This window comes from Corapipo altera, unplaced genomic scaffold (assembly GCF_003945725.1).
Source record: "Corapipo altera isolate COAL_440 unplaced genomic scaffold, ASM394572v1 181b, whole genome shotgun sequence".
Classification (NCBI taxonomy): domain Eukaryota; kingdom Metazoa; phylum Chordata; class Aves; order Passeriformes; family Pipridae; genus Corapipo; species Corapipo altera.
Window position 1 is genome coordinate 681804 of NW_020884963.1, and position 18166 is coordinate 699969.

At 41.7% G+C, this 18166-nt stretch overlaps 1 protein-coding gene across 8 annotated transcripts in view; it reads right to left on the minus strand.

Moving 5' to 3' along the window:
- Positions 1 to 18166, minus strand: part of CUX1 (cut like homeobox 1) — a 271777-nt gene that overhangs the window by 58024 nt on the left and 195587 nt on the right. For 2 of the 8 annotated variants that reach the window (XM_027664416.1, XM_027664420.1), the window contains 8 exons: positions 15957 to 16005; positions 14850 to 14946; positions 13060 to 13731; positions 12032 to 12097; positions 10586 to 10687; positions 7547 to 8373; positions 5959 to 6124; positions 5221 to 5277 (listed from right to left, as the gene is read on the minus strand). In XM_027664416.1, the coding sequence (XP_027520217.1) occupies positions 5221 to 5277; positions 5959 to 6124; positions 7547 to 8373; positions 10586 to 10687; positions 12032 to 12097; positions 13060 to 13731; positions 14850 to 14946; positions 15957 to 16005 (2036 nt within the window). The remainder of the gene's footprint in view (positions 1 to 5220; positions 5278 to 5958; positions 6125 to 7546; positions 8374 to 10585; positions 10688 to 12031; positions 12098 to 13059; positions 13732 to 14849; positions 14947 to 15956; positions 16006 to 18166) is intronic. The other 6 variants (XM_027664419.1, XM_027664418.1, XM_027664417.1 and 3 more) reach the window with 6 other exon arrangements.

Consider the following 18166-nt stretch of genomic DNA (forward strand, 5'->3'; position numbering starts at 1 on the left):
CATAAAGGACCCGTATTCCCAAATTACCCACCAAAATAAAACATAGCTTCAACTCAACAGATTCTCCAAAATGACTGCTAGAAACCCATAACTGCACTTCAGAGTGAACTAAACTTGTCTTCAGGATCCAGCACAAGTCTCCTCCTCGCTGTAACACTAAGAGTGTGTTGGTGTTTTGTCATTGTAATTCAGCCACAAGGAATATCTGCCTAGAAAACAGTGTTCACTCTCTGATTAGGTATTTTGCTTTAGCACTTTTATAACAGCAAAACTGTGACCACAGGGAGGATGGAGTCATATTCTACCAGTTTAATGACTGGGTGCTTTAATGGACAGAGAAGAATGCAACTAAGACAGGGAGTTCTCCATAAATACTGACCATTTGCAAAGCATCAGTGATGGAAAAGGACCAGGGCCATGCAAGGCAGCCTGGGGAGGAGAGACCTCAGCAGGAGGAAGGAATAACCAGGACTCAGATCCAATGTTATGTTCAGAATGAACTTGAAACACTGGCTTCATGCTGCATTCCCAGGTCCCAGGAAGGTGCCTTGACAGCGATTCTCCCAGCTTTATTGATACCAGAAGGGCTGCCAGGGAGGTTCTCATGGTCCAAATGTCATGGAAATGGCACAGAATATGATCACACACGTTAAAGACAGACTACAACAGCTGCCCTTATGAGGAGCCAACTGATATCCTATGGTTTGAAATAAGACAGCCAAGGCCAACTGTTTCCGAGCTGCAATCCCAAACCACACAGGAGGAATGTGGAAACTTCACCAGGACACACCAGTGTGCTCCAGGGACAGCATGGAGGTAACTGCTTGGCTGACGTAGTTGTTCAGCTCTGAACTTTAAAAATGCATCTGCACCTCGCACAGAAGGCCACGACCTTCTGAACCCACAGACTCAAAACTTCGTCACCAAACACAAACCATCTATGCAAGGAATTCCTGCAGTCCAACCACTCAGCTGCTGGAGCCATGGGATGTCCCTCCTCTTCCATTTCACAGACTACATTAACCACAGACATTTCACGTCACACATTTTTATTAACCTGGAATGCCAGCAAACGACCGCAAAAACATCTCTCTCATCTTTTTGATTCGACAACAAAAACCAGCTCCAATTTGGGAAGATCTGTCAGATCCTTGGGGGATCACATGGTACTAAGAATTCAGCTCTCCATGTGCTAATCCCAGCTGTGCTCTCAAGCACCACTGGACAGCTCTGCCTGCCCAGAAGAAACCAGTACAATGAAAGAAATGACCATGAACCACAAGGAAATGGGGGTAGAAGCTTCTCCACTGCCACCACGTGGCTGGTGAGCTCTTCCCATAACTGCATGAGGATGGTATTCCTGAATATGGACTGCCAGCCCCAAACACACTCCCTCCCGACTTTGTTTCTCCCAGAGTAGCCAATGTGATACATTCCTCCTGGGATCAGGAAAACGGAAAGATCCTCACAGCACACAGTGAACTACCTACCCACTCAGCAGCTTCTGTGCTGAAAAATGTTCCAGGAATATGTATAACATGAATAAAAATACAATGGATACTCAGGTTTGCCATCATTCCCCACTCTATCTGTTAACATCATAAGCACAGCAAGCCATACTCAATTTTTTTCAGATTTGCTTTCCCAAGGGATGATAAGAAGTAATCTCCCTGTTGTTACAAATGTTGTATTTCGAAAAGAAAGCTTTTATGCATATTTTAGTTGATCTAAATACAGTAGATCTTGGGTTTTTAAATCACCAGATAATATGCAATTATCTCGAGCTAGATTCTGATTTTGAAACAAGCTCTAATTAGCTCCCCATTTTATGCTGTTATAATCCTTTCTTCAACTCCCATGAGCGTTACTATTGCTAAGCAGCATGAGGTTAGGAATGATGGATGATACCCAGAAAGGAAGACAAACAAAAGGGAAATTCAAAATCCCCTGAGATCACCCGCAGCTGTATCGGCAAATGAAGATTTCCACATTAGGTCATAAGACGACCCTTACAGAAACACATACCAAAAAGGCACGTCTTTTTTCCCACTGAGTATTTGCAAGTCTTTAATGTAGTATTATAGAGAGTGTATGTCCTTCACAGAGGATAAAGACAAAAGTGAATAAAAATTCAGCTTTCCTGGGAGCGGCCACGAAATCAACAGCACCAAAAAGGAAACTCTGTCTTAAATCTCGTATAGACACGCAGAACAAGGCCCCAAAATAACACAAACTAATAAAAGCTATACACAGTACAAGTATTTAGAAAAATATCCAAGCCTTCTCCTGGCACATGGCGACTGTCCAAACCCACCCCAGCTCCCATCATCAGTAATGCAACTAAATAAGGGCCAAATTCATCATGAAAAAATGCTGATGCAGTTGGGTGACACTAATTCAACTTTTTTTTCCATGTGATTTGGTCTGTGCTTTTGACACATAAATCATTAAAAAGGCAGATTTACCCAAGGGCATTAGAGCATTTAGGTGGAAAGAAATACACAGAAAAAAAAATGTTAGAAAAGGCACAGCAATACTATTTTTGACCACCTAGGGTACAAACACCATTTTTGTGTAAAACATGTTCCCTGAAACTTGCACAAAATCACCAAAGCATTGAAGGAAGGTCACAGGCAGAAAATACAGGTGTACACCTGGTTGTCATTTTGGTATAGACTGTTTTTCATAGAATTCATAAATATAGCTTCCAAAGAAGAAAACCAAGCCTGGCTTCTCTTTGCTCTCTCCCTCTTTCTCTCTATATATAATTTCATAAAATACATATATTTTATCCATTCATTCCCACATATGAGAGACTGATGGGTCCATCTGTCCATATGTGAAAATGGAAAATTACTGGACAAAAGACAAGATTTTCATGGTTAGGTGTAAATCAAAACCTTATGATCTAGAAGTGTAACTAACTGGGTCAGAAATCCAGAAAATCTTGCTAGTTTGATACAATAGTGCCAAACGGTAATGAAAATACTCCCAGCTAATAAAAGTTTCGTTACTATGCATGTTGACACTCTGTACACTGAAGACCTTCTTGGCAAAGCACTCAGGAGCCACTGAGTGTGTGAGTTTAATTTCACTTCTTTCCCTTCATGCATTCAACAAGTTCCAAGCCAATTATATTACATGGAAAAGGCTCCAGACCTCTTCTCGTTTCAGAATTGTTCTGATTAATTTCTGTTTTAAAATTACAAGTATGCAACCTTTTCTGCCTTGATTTTCCTGGGAAATGTCTCAGAAGACCAGAAAATTGGAGCTGTCTCTCTCTCTTTTTTTTTTTTTTTTTCCCTCTGCCCTGGAGTGGTGGATCTTTCACAAATGCATAATTATTATTACCTTTTCCAAACTGTTTGCTGCGCTTTTAATTACAGAACAGCTGCTAATAAAAGGAAATTACCAAACTGCCTGTCCTCATTCAAATAACTTGGTTTTGCTCTTTTGTTCTGCCTGGTGTCACAACCTGCCTTATTCTTTTACACAGAGAAAGGCACCAAGAAAAGAACATTTTGTACAACAATTCTATTTTTAATCCTTGGAGAGGAGGTAGAAAAGGGCACGAGCCCGTGTTCTCCTTTGTGAGGGGGTTTTAAGGAACGGGGGAGGGCGATCATCAATAATATGATTTTATTAGTTGATAGGAACGTGTCTCCTCACAAAATATAAGCTCAAGGGCAGGAACTGACAAACAAGACTGGGAGTGTGGGAGGGAACAAAATATCCCGGCAGCAAAACTGAACTTCCTGAAGGAAATCACTTTCAGCTCCCAGCAAACCTCCTGGGAATCCACAAGGTGGTCGGATTTTAATACTATGGGCTTGTCTTTCAATCTTTTATAATTAGAGTTAGTCATAAATATGATGATTAGCAATAACAATGCAGCATTTCCCAGCTCCTCTGATTTCAAATTCCTCTTAAAATGGCTACAATTAATTACTCATATTTTCCACGCTGTCTGAGGCGTTTCTAACTGTGACACTTCACTCTTGCACGGTATTGATGCTACAAAAAAAAAAAGTAGTCAATGGCATGTTTTTAACAAACCATCACAGGAAATTTCCATGTTCCCTAAATGCTTGGCAATAAGCAACAATAGCCCTATGATTGCAAATCTTTTTCTCCCATTTTGGTTTTGTTTTCAGGGCTTGTTTTTACTTGGGGCATTTTTTTTTTCTTTTTTTTTTTTGGTTTTGGTTTTATCTGTTTATTTTGAACTGTTCTTCTTAAGAAAAACGTGGACTGAATATCATCACGGATTTTCTTCCAGTAAAATCTTTTAGAATGCAAAATAGTTTCCCAGTAGAGAGAAAAAGCAGTTTGGTTGGGATATTAAGAGTAAAGCCAGCAAGCTACAGAGAAAAAGAGTGTTTCAGAATAGCAGAAAGGTGGAATAGGAGCACAAATCATCCCTCTCTGTATCCTGAAATGCAGCAATTCTCCAACACAGGGCACTGGCTGTAAGTACAGAGCAAGGCACAAGTATTTTTCTAGAGTACAAAACAGCCTGAGTGGTTTGTGTCAAGTGAAGCATATAATTGGTAAAAGTCTGTGTGGGTAGAGTTTGGTATCCAACAGCAGGAACACAGCTGTTCTGGTCTGTTCCAGCCTCCCTCCCATCCTGTGGCCATCTTCTAAAACCTTCAGCCACTCACTTCTCTGACACTCAGCTTTGCTGCATCTGCTTCTTTTTTTTTTTTTTTTTTTTAAATGGAAAGGGAAAGGAGAAAAAAAAAAAAAGGTCAGCTTGGAATATTTAATGAAGCTTGAAAAAGACACAACGTGATGTGTTCCCCACCTTGGAATTAACAAAGCAGATTTTGTGCAAAGGAAAGTGGAAAAAAACCTACCAGTGAGTGAGGCAGCTGCAGTATGTGGATCACATTACAAACCAAGGGCTTGTTTTACAGCCATTGTCACATGTCACATTGATAAGCTGAACTATGGCAAAAAAAAACCCCCTACTGAGCCAATGATCTCCAAGATCACACAGAGTCTCTTTACCTAATATATGCAGCTAAATATGTGTACTCCCTACCTCTGCCATAGCAACAAGGAGAGAAGGAGGAATTAATGGCATTAATAAAAAAATTGAAGGGACTCCTGTATGATACAACACAATGTGAGAAACCTCTTGGCATCAAAGCAAACGAAACGTAACAAAAGCACAGAGAATTATTTCAGAGCAAATCATTGAAACCAGCTGATTACCTGAGCTTGCACATCCCTGCTGTAGGGAATCCTGTAATGATGTCACAGAGTGAAGGACTAGATAAGAGAGGAGAGGAAAATCAGGGAACAATAAAAGGAGATGCCAAACCACAAACTAAACAGTAAGCAGGCTCAACAAATATCAAACTGATCTTGGCAAGGGCTCTCTGCTCAGTTAAGTCAGTGGCATATAAAGGTACGACCGAGGCCAGACTCCAGCCTGGCTTTTCTGTGCCAATGGGAATTAGGGTAAGAGACAGCCACAATAAAAGTGTAATTGCAACACAGCATTCCCCCTTTAGAGCTTAGTTCTTCTAGCTCACCTCCTGAGACAGCAATCGATATTCTCCCTGGGACAATCCAAATCCCCTATGCAGCCCTAGGAAACAGCACGCAACGTTTTCCAGCTCTTTGGCCAAAATTTTTAGAATTACGTCTCATATTCGTGCCTAGATAATATCACCCTAATCAGGAACTTGATAACTGCTGCTTATCAATTACGTATAAACGAGCGCTTCGTTCATAAACATTCCCAGCACGCTCCCTTAGGGACTGGCTGGGCTGCCAGGGTGGATGCTGCCACTTCCATAAGGCCTGGACCAGCACACCGGTGCAAGGCTGGTTTACTGTAAATTTCAAAAAAAGAAAAAGAAAAAGGAAAAAAAAAAAAGAATAAAAAAGAAAAAAAAAAAGCTTTCCTCCTCCTCAACTCAAACAACATAGTGGAATTTTAATTACCTTGTCCTTGTTGCTGCCCTTGTGCGGGCAGGACACACTGTCCCAGCTCACCATTCAACCAGAGCTGCATACGAATAAATGGTTCTCGGCCTTTTTGGGTCAATTTACTCCATGGCTTTGGCCTGGAGAGCATGTCACTGACACTTCCTTGGGACAGCCCCAATACCTGAAGTGAAGCAACCAAGAACGGCACGTTAACACACTGGAAGTGGAAAGGGGGTGATTTAAGTCATTTTGGGTTCCTTTTACTGCATCGCTCAAATTGGGTTCGTGTGGACAATCAGAAAAACTGCAAAAATGACATCTGTAGATACTCAGATGGAAATGCCTTTTTTTTTTTTTTTTTCCTGCCGTGTTTCCTTTTTTTTTTTTCCTGCAGGATGAGGACAGCAGCAGGCTGGTGCGGGATTTGCATGCTTTTCATATTTCGTGTCAGATAGTTTCATCAGCTTTAACAGGAAAAACACCGAGTCCAGGCACACACAGGCAGATGAAACAGGCAATGATTGGCATGTATTTTGTTCTCAAACAAAAATAATTGGGACTTTTGAGACTAGGCCTATATTTGGTTGATTTTTGGGGTATGAATTATAACGATGTGTGTTTTCACCTGTAGCAGTGGCTGCTCCATGTAAGTAAATATTTAAGAACACAGTCGACTGCAGCGGAGGGGGGATTGCAGACAGGCAGAATGCAATTACTTGCCTGGAATTCAGCACAGGTAGAGGAGTTAAAAATCATACTTAATGAAAGCTGCCACGGGATCTTTAATGACCCCAAGAGGTCAGGTTTTTCATTTTACATTTTAGTGCGAAGGTAATAGTGCGATGCCAGCTCCTATAATACTATTACATTGATTCAATTCTTTATAGGAAGCAGAAACAGCAAATGTCCAACACTTCTTACAGCCTGGGAGGGGTTTTCTGGTGGTCAGGGACCCTCCAAATCCCACGTGCTCAAGGCTTAGGGCCCGCAGTGTGAGAACTTCAGGGAGCCTTATCAGGCATCGTGTATCTGTAATCAAACATTGCTCAAAAGGGCCTCAGAGCACACTGAGATACCAAGCACCAGGTATAAGAAATGTGAATTCCTGACTTCAGGCTAAGAAAAGGTAGGGGATTTTCCATGTGTTTGTTTAAATACCCCTGTGCACATTTCCAAATAATAAAAAAAAAAAAAAAAAAAAAGGGAAAAATGCTCTTGTGTCTATAATCTTCACTCATAACAAATTTAAGACTCTCCAGTCATGACAATGGTATTGCTCAAGTATTCCATGAATTCATTACATTAAGCATGAAGTACTGAGCCTCAATAATGTTTGCTTCAGCTTTCAAGGTTTCTAAACTCGGGGCCCCGTTTCTAATTCCAAGTGGCTGAAGTCAACCTCTGTACAAAACCCCCTGCAATTCCCAAACACAGGGAAACTAATGCTTTCCTTTGGGAGCTCATTTTAAATGCGTAACACAACGAAGCAAAAACATTTTTCCGTAAGACACACGTGGCACATCCCCCTCCGTTAAACGGGGCTCGGCACACACGTCAGGAGCAGAGGGCACATTGACAACACAAGAGAGAACCACTTGTTTACCTTTTCCCCAAAGATCCTTTGGCAGATGCCATTCTTTGCTAGCTTTTCCTTGACCTGCCGCGTTAGCTCTATCGTATCCACCTCCTGGTACATATAAATCTCATACTGCTCGGGTGTCAGTGGAGGAACCGAAGGTTTGGATGGCTTGGACAAGGACACGATAGGGGATGAAGGGAGGGGGCTATTTTGTGGTGTCTCACTGCGACTCGCCCCAGTCATGCTCAATTCAGAACTCTGGGAGTACGGAGATTCCGCGTTTGGCCACTCTTTCCAATACTCGGAAGAAGACGGTCCTTGGAGCTGGCTACGATCTGGCCTAGTCTGATTGCTGACCTTTTCTTTTCCACCACTGGCTTCCTCAACTTTTATATCTTCGGGAAGAGCTGCATTTCTTCTCTCATGCTGCACAGTATTCCACCAATGGTCCTTCCAAACACCACCACGTCCCAACTCATTTTTAACATGCCTCAACATACCCTGGGCGGAATCACTCATTCCATGAAGCTCTAAAACAGGTGCCTCCTGAGGCTCCTTTTTGAGCCCAGAGAGGTTCTGCAATGCAGAGATACTGGAATCAGTGACAGATGAATGTTTCTTCAGGGATATGGCCAAAGGAGAATAGCTGGAAACCGAAGACATTGCAGGTGTAGACACTAGTTTGGGGGACAGGATAGAAATGTCAGCTTGAGATAAAGGTGGTGTTTTTAAGGCAGGTTCAAGGGCAGCCTGCTGTGCCTCCATTTCCCGTCGGGCTTGTTGCAGAATGGATCGAATAGCATCATCAGAATTGCCACTGCTAGAGGCAGAAGGCGGCTGAGCCGGCTCAGCTATGAAAAACAACCAAAAGACTAAATGCAACACACGAATATGCTTTATATTCAACACGTGCTACTGTAAACAGTTCCCTGACAGACAAAAAAAAAAAAAAAAAAAAAAGGAAAGGGCTGAAATACATTTCTGGATGGGAGGGAGGAGTTTTCACTAAGCAAAGATTTGCACTTTTCAAAATAAGGTAAGATTTCCAAAGTCCTTCACTGGAAAATTTTGATAGTTGCCAAAGTGCTGGATGTTTGCACGCACAGACTCAGCTGCACAAGTCTGGGACCACTTGCACTTCCACCATTGTAAAAATTTTCAAATAAATGCCTTTGAAAATCAAGCCTTCACCCTCTTCCTCCCCCACCCCCAAGTGGTCAATAACATTTTATGGTTGTATTTATAGAGTTATTTAACCTTTCACTTCTCTCTTTCTCCTCAAATGAATCTAACACACACACAGAACTGAACACAGCTGCATTCACCTGGACAGACTATTAATACCCTCTCACAGTATAAATAAGGTGAGTCCTTTTAACTCCACAAACATAACACACAAATTACAACAAAGCCAGAACTTTAGGAAGAGATCATCATCATTTCATTTGACAAGCTAAATATGCTCCTGCTTCCTGTTTTCTTGTTCCATGGTCTCAACCACTGAAATAAACAGCTCTACCAAAGCCAGGCTGACACCTGGTCATCACCCTCTGCATTATCCAAAGCTCTGGGATGGAGTCACGGGTGCTTTCAGCAGAGACAACCCCCAAATGCAGTATTCCAGTGGGGAACCAAGATTTGGGTGGCTGTGCTGTAGCAGTTGGGGATGAGCAGAGACTGGAACGTGGGTGGGGAATTATCTCTGCAGAGCCACGAGGTTTTTTTCAATGGCATCTGCTTCTATTTAAGGCCATCTCCACTGAGGTCCCCAGTGCTTCAAAACCAATTCCTCTGAAAGCTACTCTACAGAGAACAGGGAAAGTGAAGTGCTAGGTAGGACCAGGGAACCCTCACACTGCAAGTGGTTTGAAAGCAAAATAAGATTTGAAACATGCCATGTATTACTCTGGTAATATTATTATGCCTCATCTGAATCCATTTCTGAATTTGCCTCCCTACATTCCTTCCTGTCACGCACTATAAAATACATGAAAAGCTAAGAAATGGGGAAAAAAAGACAGTGAGACTCTCTCTTCTGTTTTATCTGCTGGTTTCATAGGGAGTTTTGAGGCTGAATTAATATTTGAAAGGAAGTCTGAGGTTCTCAGATGAAACATGTTACTGGATAACGTGCTTGCAGTTTCCTGCACACAGCCCATATTTTTCTCTATGCAATAATTTCTTGTATAAGGTCATATTATTTAGGTCATATATTAACTAGTCTTTTATATTCTGCCATGAGATTAACTTAGTTTTCAAAGAAAAGGCTAATATCCAAAACTGTAAATCAGTATTTACTTTAAAAAACAAAACAGAAGTATTGTATAGTAATTTCCACTTCAGCCCATTAGCGATACTAGGAACTCTTTTAAAGCTGAGAGGGCTATGGAACAGAAGAAATGTTAATTACATGACAGCATACAATGAGAAATTAAACTTTTCTCAGGATAAGACATTAAACTATGGATTTTTTGGGAAAGGATTTGCCAGTTCATTCACTGAATACATTCTGTAACCAAAAATAGTCATCTAACAGTTAAAACTGAGTTTGCCTATATAATAATCTGGGTACAGGATGTACAGTGGTGCTGTGTGACTGGTAATTGTTGTCTAGAGTGTGACCTTCACCTCGATAAATCCATCAGTTCCCTCTCCCAGCAGTTCTGTCCCTGGGGTCTGAGTCAGAGAAAAGAGAAAGCAGAAGCCATTCCCTTTCCAAGGAGCAAACTGGGAGAGGAAAGGGTTCTATAGGTGCCCCTGCAGGTCTGGAGGGCTGCAAAGAAAGCAGAGCTTTGCACAGGGATAAAGGTGTTCAGAAATCCCACAGTGTCACTCCCTTGGGTGCAGAGCAGAGACCCCACCATGCTGTGACACGTGTGACCTTAACTCGGGACGTCTTAGACACAGAAACAACTCCACTAAATAACAATAAAACCCCTCAAGAAAGCTCTTCAAACCTACACTGACGGTTTTAAGGATATAATTAACTGACCAAAAAGCTCATGGCAATTGTTTTAATTAAATTCTGAAATCGAAGGAGCCAGAGACAAAACGAGACCGTACCTGTTTTCTGTACTTGCAGCTCCCTTTTGGCTTGTTCGAGGATGGATTTGATGGCTTCATCAGAGCCAGTCTCTGTGGTTCGGATTCTTGTGGTTATATTACCTGGGGAGAGAAAAATAGAACTAATGACACCAGGAAAACTTTTATCTGGTTGTTTTTGTAACACAAAGACACACTGGATATACTGATACCACGGCCAGCACGACCTGAGGACAGCTTACACAGGGCCTTTACCAACACTTACAACACCAAAAATACTTAATAAAAGAAAAACATCCTCGCTGTGCCTGCCTCTAGCTGCCCTGGAATGGTGAGAACATCAGAGGAAGAACTAGCTGGTCATATATTCCTTTTCTATGGCAACATATATAGATCTATTCTCTTTTCTTTTCTTTTTTTTTTTTTTTTTTTTTTTTTTTTGGAGGGGGAGAGGAAACAGAAGGGAAAAGAAGGGAAAGGAAGAAAGCTAAAAAACATAAGCCCAAGAATCAACTTAAAAATGGCATCAGCTGCTAGGCAAAGTAAGATGAGTATACATTCAGCACAAAACAGAATTAAAAAGTAACTAGATAAAACTAATTTTTAACTTCCTAGAGGTTAATACATGAAGAGAAAGAGTCATTTAAACGCAGATACCATTTGAAGTACTCTCCAGGTAAAGAGCTGAGTGTTTGCTTTTGCTTTGTTGTTTTTTTTTTTTTTTTCTTTTTTAACCTCTAAGGGGAAGAAAAGGAGGGAAAACCATGAATGCTACTGCACTTAACTGCATTTTTCATTATGAGGTTATTGTTTGTAAATGAGCTAGATAATTTCTGACTGCAGTTAAAATAACTACAGAGTTTTGGGGTCCCTGCTTTAGTTTTTTTTCTTCTTCCTCATCTTACTAAAAGACAAATTCTGCAACCTAATCTATAACGAAGAAAAACGTTCAGACTTCCTGTTCAGTGATAATATATCAATCTGATGTTCACTTATCTTGTCTTTCTCATATACAATACCGAACTAAGCATCACACTAATTTAACAGTGTAATAAAGTGGAATTTGTCAGCATAAGCCCCATGAGAAGAAAGAAGTAAATTTAGAGCAGAAGCAGTATGTGATTGTTGGTGTAACTGTGCAACTTTCTCCCTCCAAAATCACAAGAATAGCAAATAGATCTGGTGATTTTATAAAGCCACTTCTGTCACTTATCTCTTTTCATCTGCAAATGCAGGGAGGATGGGAGTGGAAAAACTGTCCAAACAGGGTTACGTTAGTACAGCAGCAGCAGAATTAGAAAAAGCGAAGTGTTCATCTAACCCATGGTTTGTTTTATACTTACTGTCTGTTTTTCTATCAGATTCCAGGCCAGAATCAAACTGCACAGTTTTAAGGAAACACACAGCTAAAGCACACTCCACTTCCTAGGGATTGACTGCAAAGAAAAACACCTGCCTGTGACGTACCTTCAGACCCATTTCTTCGTTTCGGTACTTCCTGAAATAGTCTGTTCAGGTTCTGGCCTGGATTCTCTGTTGAAAAACAAGTTTGGTAAGAACAAAACAATCAGGGGATGGTTGCTCTGACATCACGGGCTGTGACATGAGGAGCTGGCAGCCTGTCCCTGAGCTCTCCTGGCCCCTCGGGGCCCTGCCTGAGCCGGAGGAACTGGCTACTTGGGAAGAAGCAAGGCTGGCTGATTTGTTAATAAAGATTACAGCTATGTTCGGAAAGGAGATTAGACAGATATAAATAAATGTCTAGAGATACCAAAAATGAAGAGGTTAAAGATGGGCAGATAATCCCCTCAAGTACAATCATCAAAAGGAAGAACAGATTATAAATCTAACAGTGTGTGCTTCCAATTAAACAAAATCTAGGAAAACCCTGCCTGTCCTTTCCAGTATTTCTTCACTGTAAACAACTTACTTTTCAGTTTCTCTAAATGTAAATCTCAGTCTTAAAATGAATCACAATGAAATGCATGTTACCTCTTAAAATCGCTGCCTTAAATATGCAAAGCTGCTTTAAACTGGGATTGTGTTTTAATTACTCATCTCATGCATCACCTACCCTATTTTGTCACAACACTTTGGGGAAAAAGAACATAATCACACAAGACACAACAAAAGCCTGGTCTCAGTAAACAACCCCAAATAAAACTTTGCAATTATTTCTGAGGGCTGATACCCCGAGTAGCTGCTGACCCTTTTCACTCTGGATTTAGCTCTGACACGGAGCTCTTGGGAAGTGAGGGATGCGAGTGCCCCTGCTGCTTGCTCCTGCTGACAGGCACAAGCCAGCATCTAAAAAAAGCATAAGCAAAGATACTAACCTGCTCGAGTGCTGCAAAGCTGAACTTTCTGTACCTGACACCTGATCTGGGTGAGAACGGCAGCAACGCGCAAACCGCCCCACAAGGGGAAGCTTCCGACTGGTAACATTTGGAACTAAGAGGAGGACAGGGCGAGACCCTGGGCAGGAGAGCACTTACCTCTTTGTCTACCCTGGATGCTGCGGAGAGCCAAGATGTTCTGCTCGTCCGAGAGGAACTGCTTCATCTTATGAAATGGCTCCTTGCCTCTCACAGTCAGTTTATTCCATGGCTTTGGCCGGGCCAGGATCTCGCTCACAGACCCTTGCGACAGTCCCAACACATAATGTCCAAATATCCGCTGTCCAATATTGTGCTTGATCAACTGCTCTTTCACCTGACGTGCAATTTCGGCCGTGTCTATCTCCTCGCCTTCAGAGATGCTCCCAGCACTTTCTGACTGGCTGGGAGACGGGGCCATGCCATTTACATCCGGGCTTTGTTGTAATGGACTTTGGGAAGATATGGAGTTTGTGCTGTATGGACCTGTTGGAAAAATCATGCTTGTGCTTCCTGCTTCCTGCATTGCCTTGGAGTAGAAGGACTGCATTAGCTGTCGCTGGAGGAGAGAGTTTAGTGCAAATTTTCCTGTGGAGGCCAGGGGTAAGCTGGGGCTCGCCAGGGATGAGCTGAAAAAGTCTTGACTTAAACCCGTTGGTGAGAACTGGTGTGTACCATTAGTATTGGAAGCCTGCTCCCCCGCGTTGCGGAGCAACTGGGAAGGAGGGGAGGCCGGCAAGGTTGCAGGACGCTGACTCTCAGGCTGGTCTTTCCCTTTTCTCCTGGCTGACCCTACAAGGAAGGTCAAACATAATGCATTATGGGGGGTCAAAGAGGGAAAAACCAAGATAAAAAAATGCAAAGTTTGCCCCGCAAAGGGAAAAAAAAAAGTGCAGATTGACACGGGCCAATGAAGTGGCGGTGGGAGTTTTGGTTTTGTTTGGTTTTGGTTTGTTTTTATTTGGTTTTGTTGTTTTTTTGTTTTGTTTTGTTTTTTTTTTCATGATTGAAATTTTTTAAGCCAAACAAGGCCCCCAAAACAAACAACATGCATTTCATGTTTGCACCTTTCTTGTATGTTGCAGCCTGGAGAATCCCCCTTACAGACATTAACACTAGAACAGTTACATGAAGTGCAGTTATACAGTTAAATAAATGCAGTTACAGACAGCAAGTCTCTCTGTTGTCTCTCATTCAAGACATGACTCATTGGACCTGACTGAACCCAAATGCAGCAAACATTTACATTTTGGAACAAACCAATTTGAATAAAGGAATCACCATTAGGTGGATGCACCAAGATCACTCAGTTAAAAGTCATAAAACACTTCAGAATTCAGTAATCCCAGGGCCAGTGGCAACTTTTAACTTTCTTCCAGCTGCAAAAACCATAAGCATTCGAGTATCTGGAAATTCCATGACTTGCCATTTAAAAAATGTGCACACAAGATGTAAAAGCCCACATTAGGAAAGCGGAACGGCAAACACACTTCACCAAAAAGAAAGGATTTTGTTTTCCCAAGCTGACCTGCTGGTGGCACATCCAAGTGTATCAGACAGGAAGGTTATGTTCTACATGCAAACATTGTGCATAACACTGGGGGGGGGAGGGAGGGGAAGAGACTTGTGGTGCCACAGATTTGTTCCCAAAACAGACAACAGCCTCAAACGCTACCACGGGGTACAGCCTGTAATGCCTCTTCCTCAACCTTTATAGACTCTCTGAGCTCTCCAAGTTTTACTTTATTATCCAGCCTATAAAACTACAGAAATCCAGCGTTATTCAGTGTTCCTGTTGCTTCTTAATCCTCCTGCCATGCATTAGCTCAGACACTCAGCTCTCACTCAGCCCTCCCACCCGTCACAAGACAGCAAGTGAACCAGAACAGCCAAAAATCGTGTCAACCTACCGCTCAGGTCGCTGTTGGTGATGCGCAGCGTGGCGTTCTCCGACTGCAGCGAGCGGTTCTTCTCCAGCAGCAGCACCTCCAGCGGTTTGGATGCATCCTAAAGAGAACCAGAGTGGGAGGTTTGTTTCTAAAAGCATTGAGAGCCTCACTCAGGCACTAAAAAGGGTTTCAGAAGTAAAATAAAAAAAAAAAAAAAACCACAAGTGCTCGACTCCTCTCTGGATGCAGGGAGGGAGTTCACTGGGTGTGGATTTGCGGGAATCACTCCGGGCTCCGACATGAGCCATGGAAGAGATTCACTGTTTAATTTCCATTGTAAATCATTCATCAATTCTGCATTATTTTGAGATGTGTAACGGAACATTTTCTTAATCCTACTTATTTTTAAATGGTCCTGGCACACTTTCAGTTTAAAAGCTGTAGACTTCTTTTAATCTGATTAAAACAGGAGTTAAGATTATATTATTCCTTCTAGGTCAACTGACTCAAGTTCAGTATTTCCTTGACATGCTGCATTTCAGCAGAAACAGTTGGTTCAAAAATAAAACCAGCCACAGAAACCTGCTATTTACCTTCCCCTCAATATCTAACCCTTGATCATTAAAAAAATCACAGAAAATTAATCCCAGGATATCGATATTCAGTTCAGATTTCAGAAGCAAGACTTTAATTCACAACCTTTAAACTTAAGTAAGATTAATTTGCTGGAATGTCAGAGCTTTCTCAGTACTCAAAGGTTTGTTTTCTTTTGTGAACATTATTTTCAAGGTTAATAAATACTTTAAAATACTGAAGTCCTTGCTCAGTGTAATGCCCATACACCACCTCTAGTATCTTTAAATGACTCAACTTCACAACATTTTGGTTATTTACTCCAGCACAGCTGAAATATCACTTTGTCCTTGGCCACTTAAAAGAAATTAACAGGCAAAAAATGTTCAGTTCAGCTTTTTACAGAAGAAAACATCAGGAAAAACAATGATCGACCGGTATGTCTCAACATCAACAGGAAACTGTCGATGCCAACACCAAGGAATTGCAAGACACAATCTTTGTTAATTAACTGAATTGCTGAAGTAAGTAAGACAACAAAAGTAGGTTCGGTACCTGCCCACCAGAGCTTTCAGATGGTGCAAACTCCATGGATTTCAATATACTGTGGAAGGCAGGAAAAAAAAAATTATTTTCTATTTCTCCTTTCCATAACGACTCCACTAATGAGCATTAACATTATCGTTTCCTGTTCTCCAGCAACACTACAAGTGGCAACAACTTTCCTTGCAGTAACACAATCTCATAATGAATATAGAATAACTATTCAAACTAGTTATTGGATAAGAAAATTTTCTCAAGCGTCATCTAAATCATTCCATATGCAATCCCACAAGGCCAGTTTAAAGCGTAAATTTAAAGGTTAATAAGGATATAACATTTTAAGCTGTCAGAAGCGATATAAATTTATCTGTGAAGCTGGAAGGGAATGAAGAAGTCGTAGCAAAGCAACAAAACAGGGGAATCACCACCACAGTACAGTACTTTATATAATATACACCAGCTCACCAGCAAGGAAAATATGCACAAATAATCTTCCCCACCAAGACACTACAGGGTAAAAGGCAGTTTTTCATTTTAATAACCTCCTCGTTCTATGGCAACGGGAAGACAAAATGGCACAATATTTCTTAAGAAATATGAAAGATCCAAATATTTATAAGTACATTAGGAGAAGAATCTGATAGTCTCATTGTCAATATTTTATATAAATACTGAGCGGTCAAAGGACGTCTCCCTTCAAAGGCTTTCAGTTAGAGTTGTCTCATCTGGCAAACTAGAATCTTACAGGATTCCAAACTTATTACTGTGCTTTGTCATATAAATTTTTTTAAATCAGCCTGCTGCAGGCAGGACATGAACTTCCTCAGACTGAAGCAATAAATGATTTTGGCTTCTTATTGTACAAAGACAACATTCATTCGGTGAAGAAAAACACATAAACAGATATAGATAGTGTTTATATAGCATTTTTCATGTATAAAGCACCAGGAACTTTGTGAGGCAATGAGAATCTGTTTATTCATGTACTAAACTGTATTAAAAGTTGTGGATCATGTACCAAAATAGGATGGCCCAACCCTGGGAGTGTTCAAGGCCAGGTTGGACGGGGTTTGGGGCAACCTGGGCTAGTGCAAAATGTTACTGCCCATGGCAGGGGGTGGAACACAATGGGCTTTAAGGTCCTTTCCAACCCAAACCATTCTGTGGTTCTATAAAATGTGGGAACTGAGTCAAAAAAAGGCAGAGGGACAGTATTAAGACACAGGGACTTGTTCTGGATACCACAAGGAGTCCACCAGGCACCCATTAACTGCCTCAGACCACGTGGTGTCCAGCTCCTCTATGAACCTGTCCCTGCATTAATCCAGAGTCAGGATCTCAGAGTGGTCTCTGAGTCATTCAAGGTCACTCAAAGTCATAGCAAATCCAAGGAAAAAAGGTCACTCTGAGACAGAAATCTGATGCATTTTGCATCTGTGCATACTCCCTGCATACAGTGTTAATGCTGACAGGCATTCCTAAAATACAATGATTAACAGAATCACAAACTTCTGGTAACAACTTTTCATGACATGGGCAGCATTGGATGACACCTCTTACCAGCAGAAATGGCTGTAGGGTAGGGCCATCATCCTATACATGGCACATAAAGCAATGTTGTTAAGACCCTGCAAAGGGGCTTCTTTTCTGCTATCAGTGGACTTGTGCCAGTCAAAGAGAGAGGTTGTGCATTAACTGCTCAAGTTCTTAGAGAGCCTGACATTATATTGACAACACAGACGTGTTTATTCAGGTTGTAAATCACTGCCAGTGTTTCTTAGGACACCCCTTCAGGGGCACAGTTCTGTCTCCCAGGACTCCAAGGTGCCAGGGGAGATAAAAGCCCAGAGACTCATGCAAGGAAAACCCCAGTCACTGGTAAATCACTGTTTCCATCCTCCCAGGGATTCTGCAGGGGATGGCCTCTGCAAGGACAGCAAATCATAATGCATGTCCTCACCACGGTCAAATGAGGAGACTCATCTGAATTTAAAAGAATCCCAATTTGTAACAGCAAATTATCACGTGGCAAACTTCCCAAGGCAATTCCCAGGTGCTTCTCCCATTTCACATCAGACCAGCAGCACTTGTGACACGGCTCTCCCAGTGAGCCCCACTTACCACACTTGGTTTGCCATTCGGAGCAGTCCAGCAGCATCCCAACCACCTTCCTCCTGGATGAGGCTAAACCAAAAGAAGCTGCTCGCTCCCCAAGGAGCAGG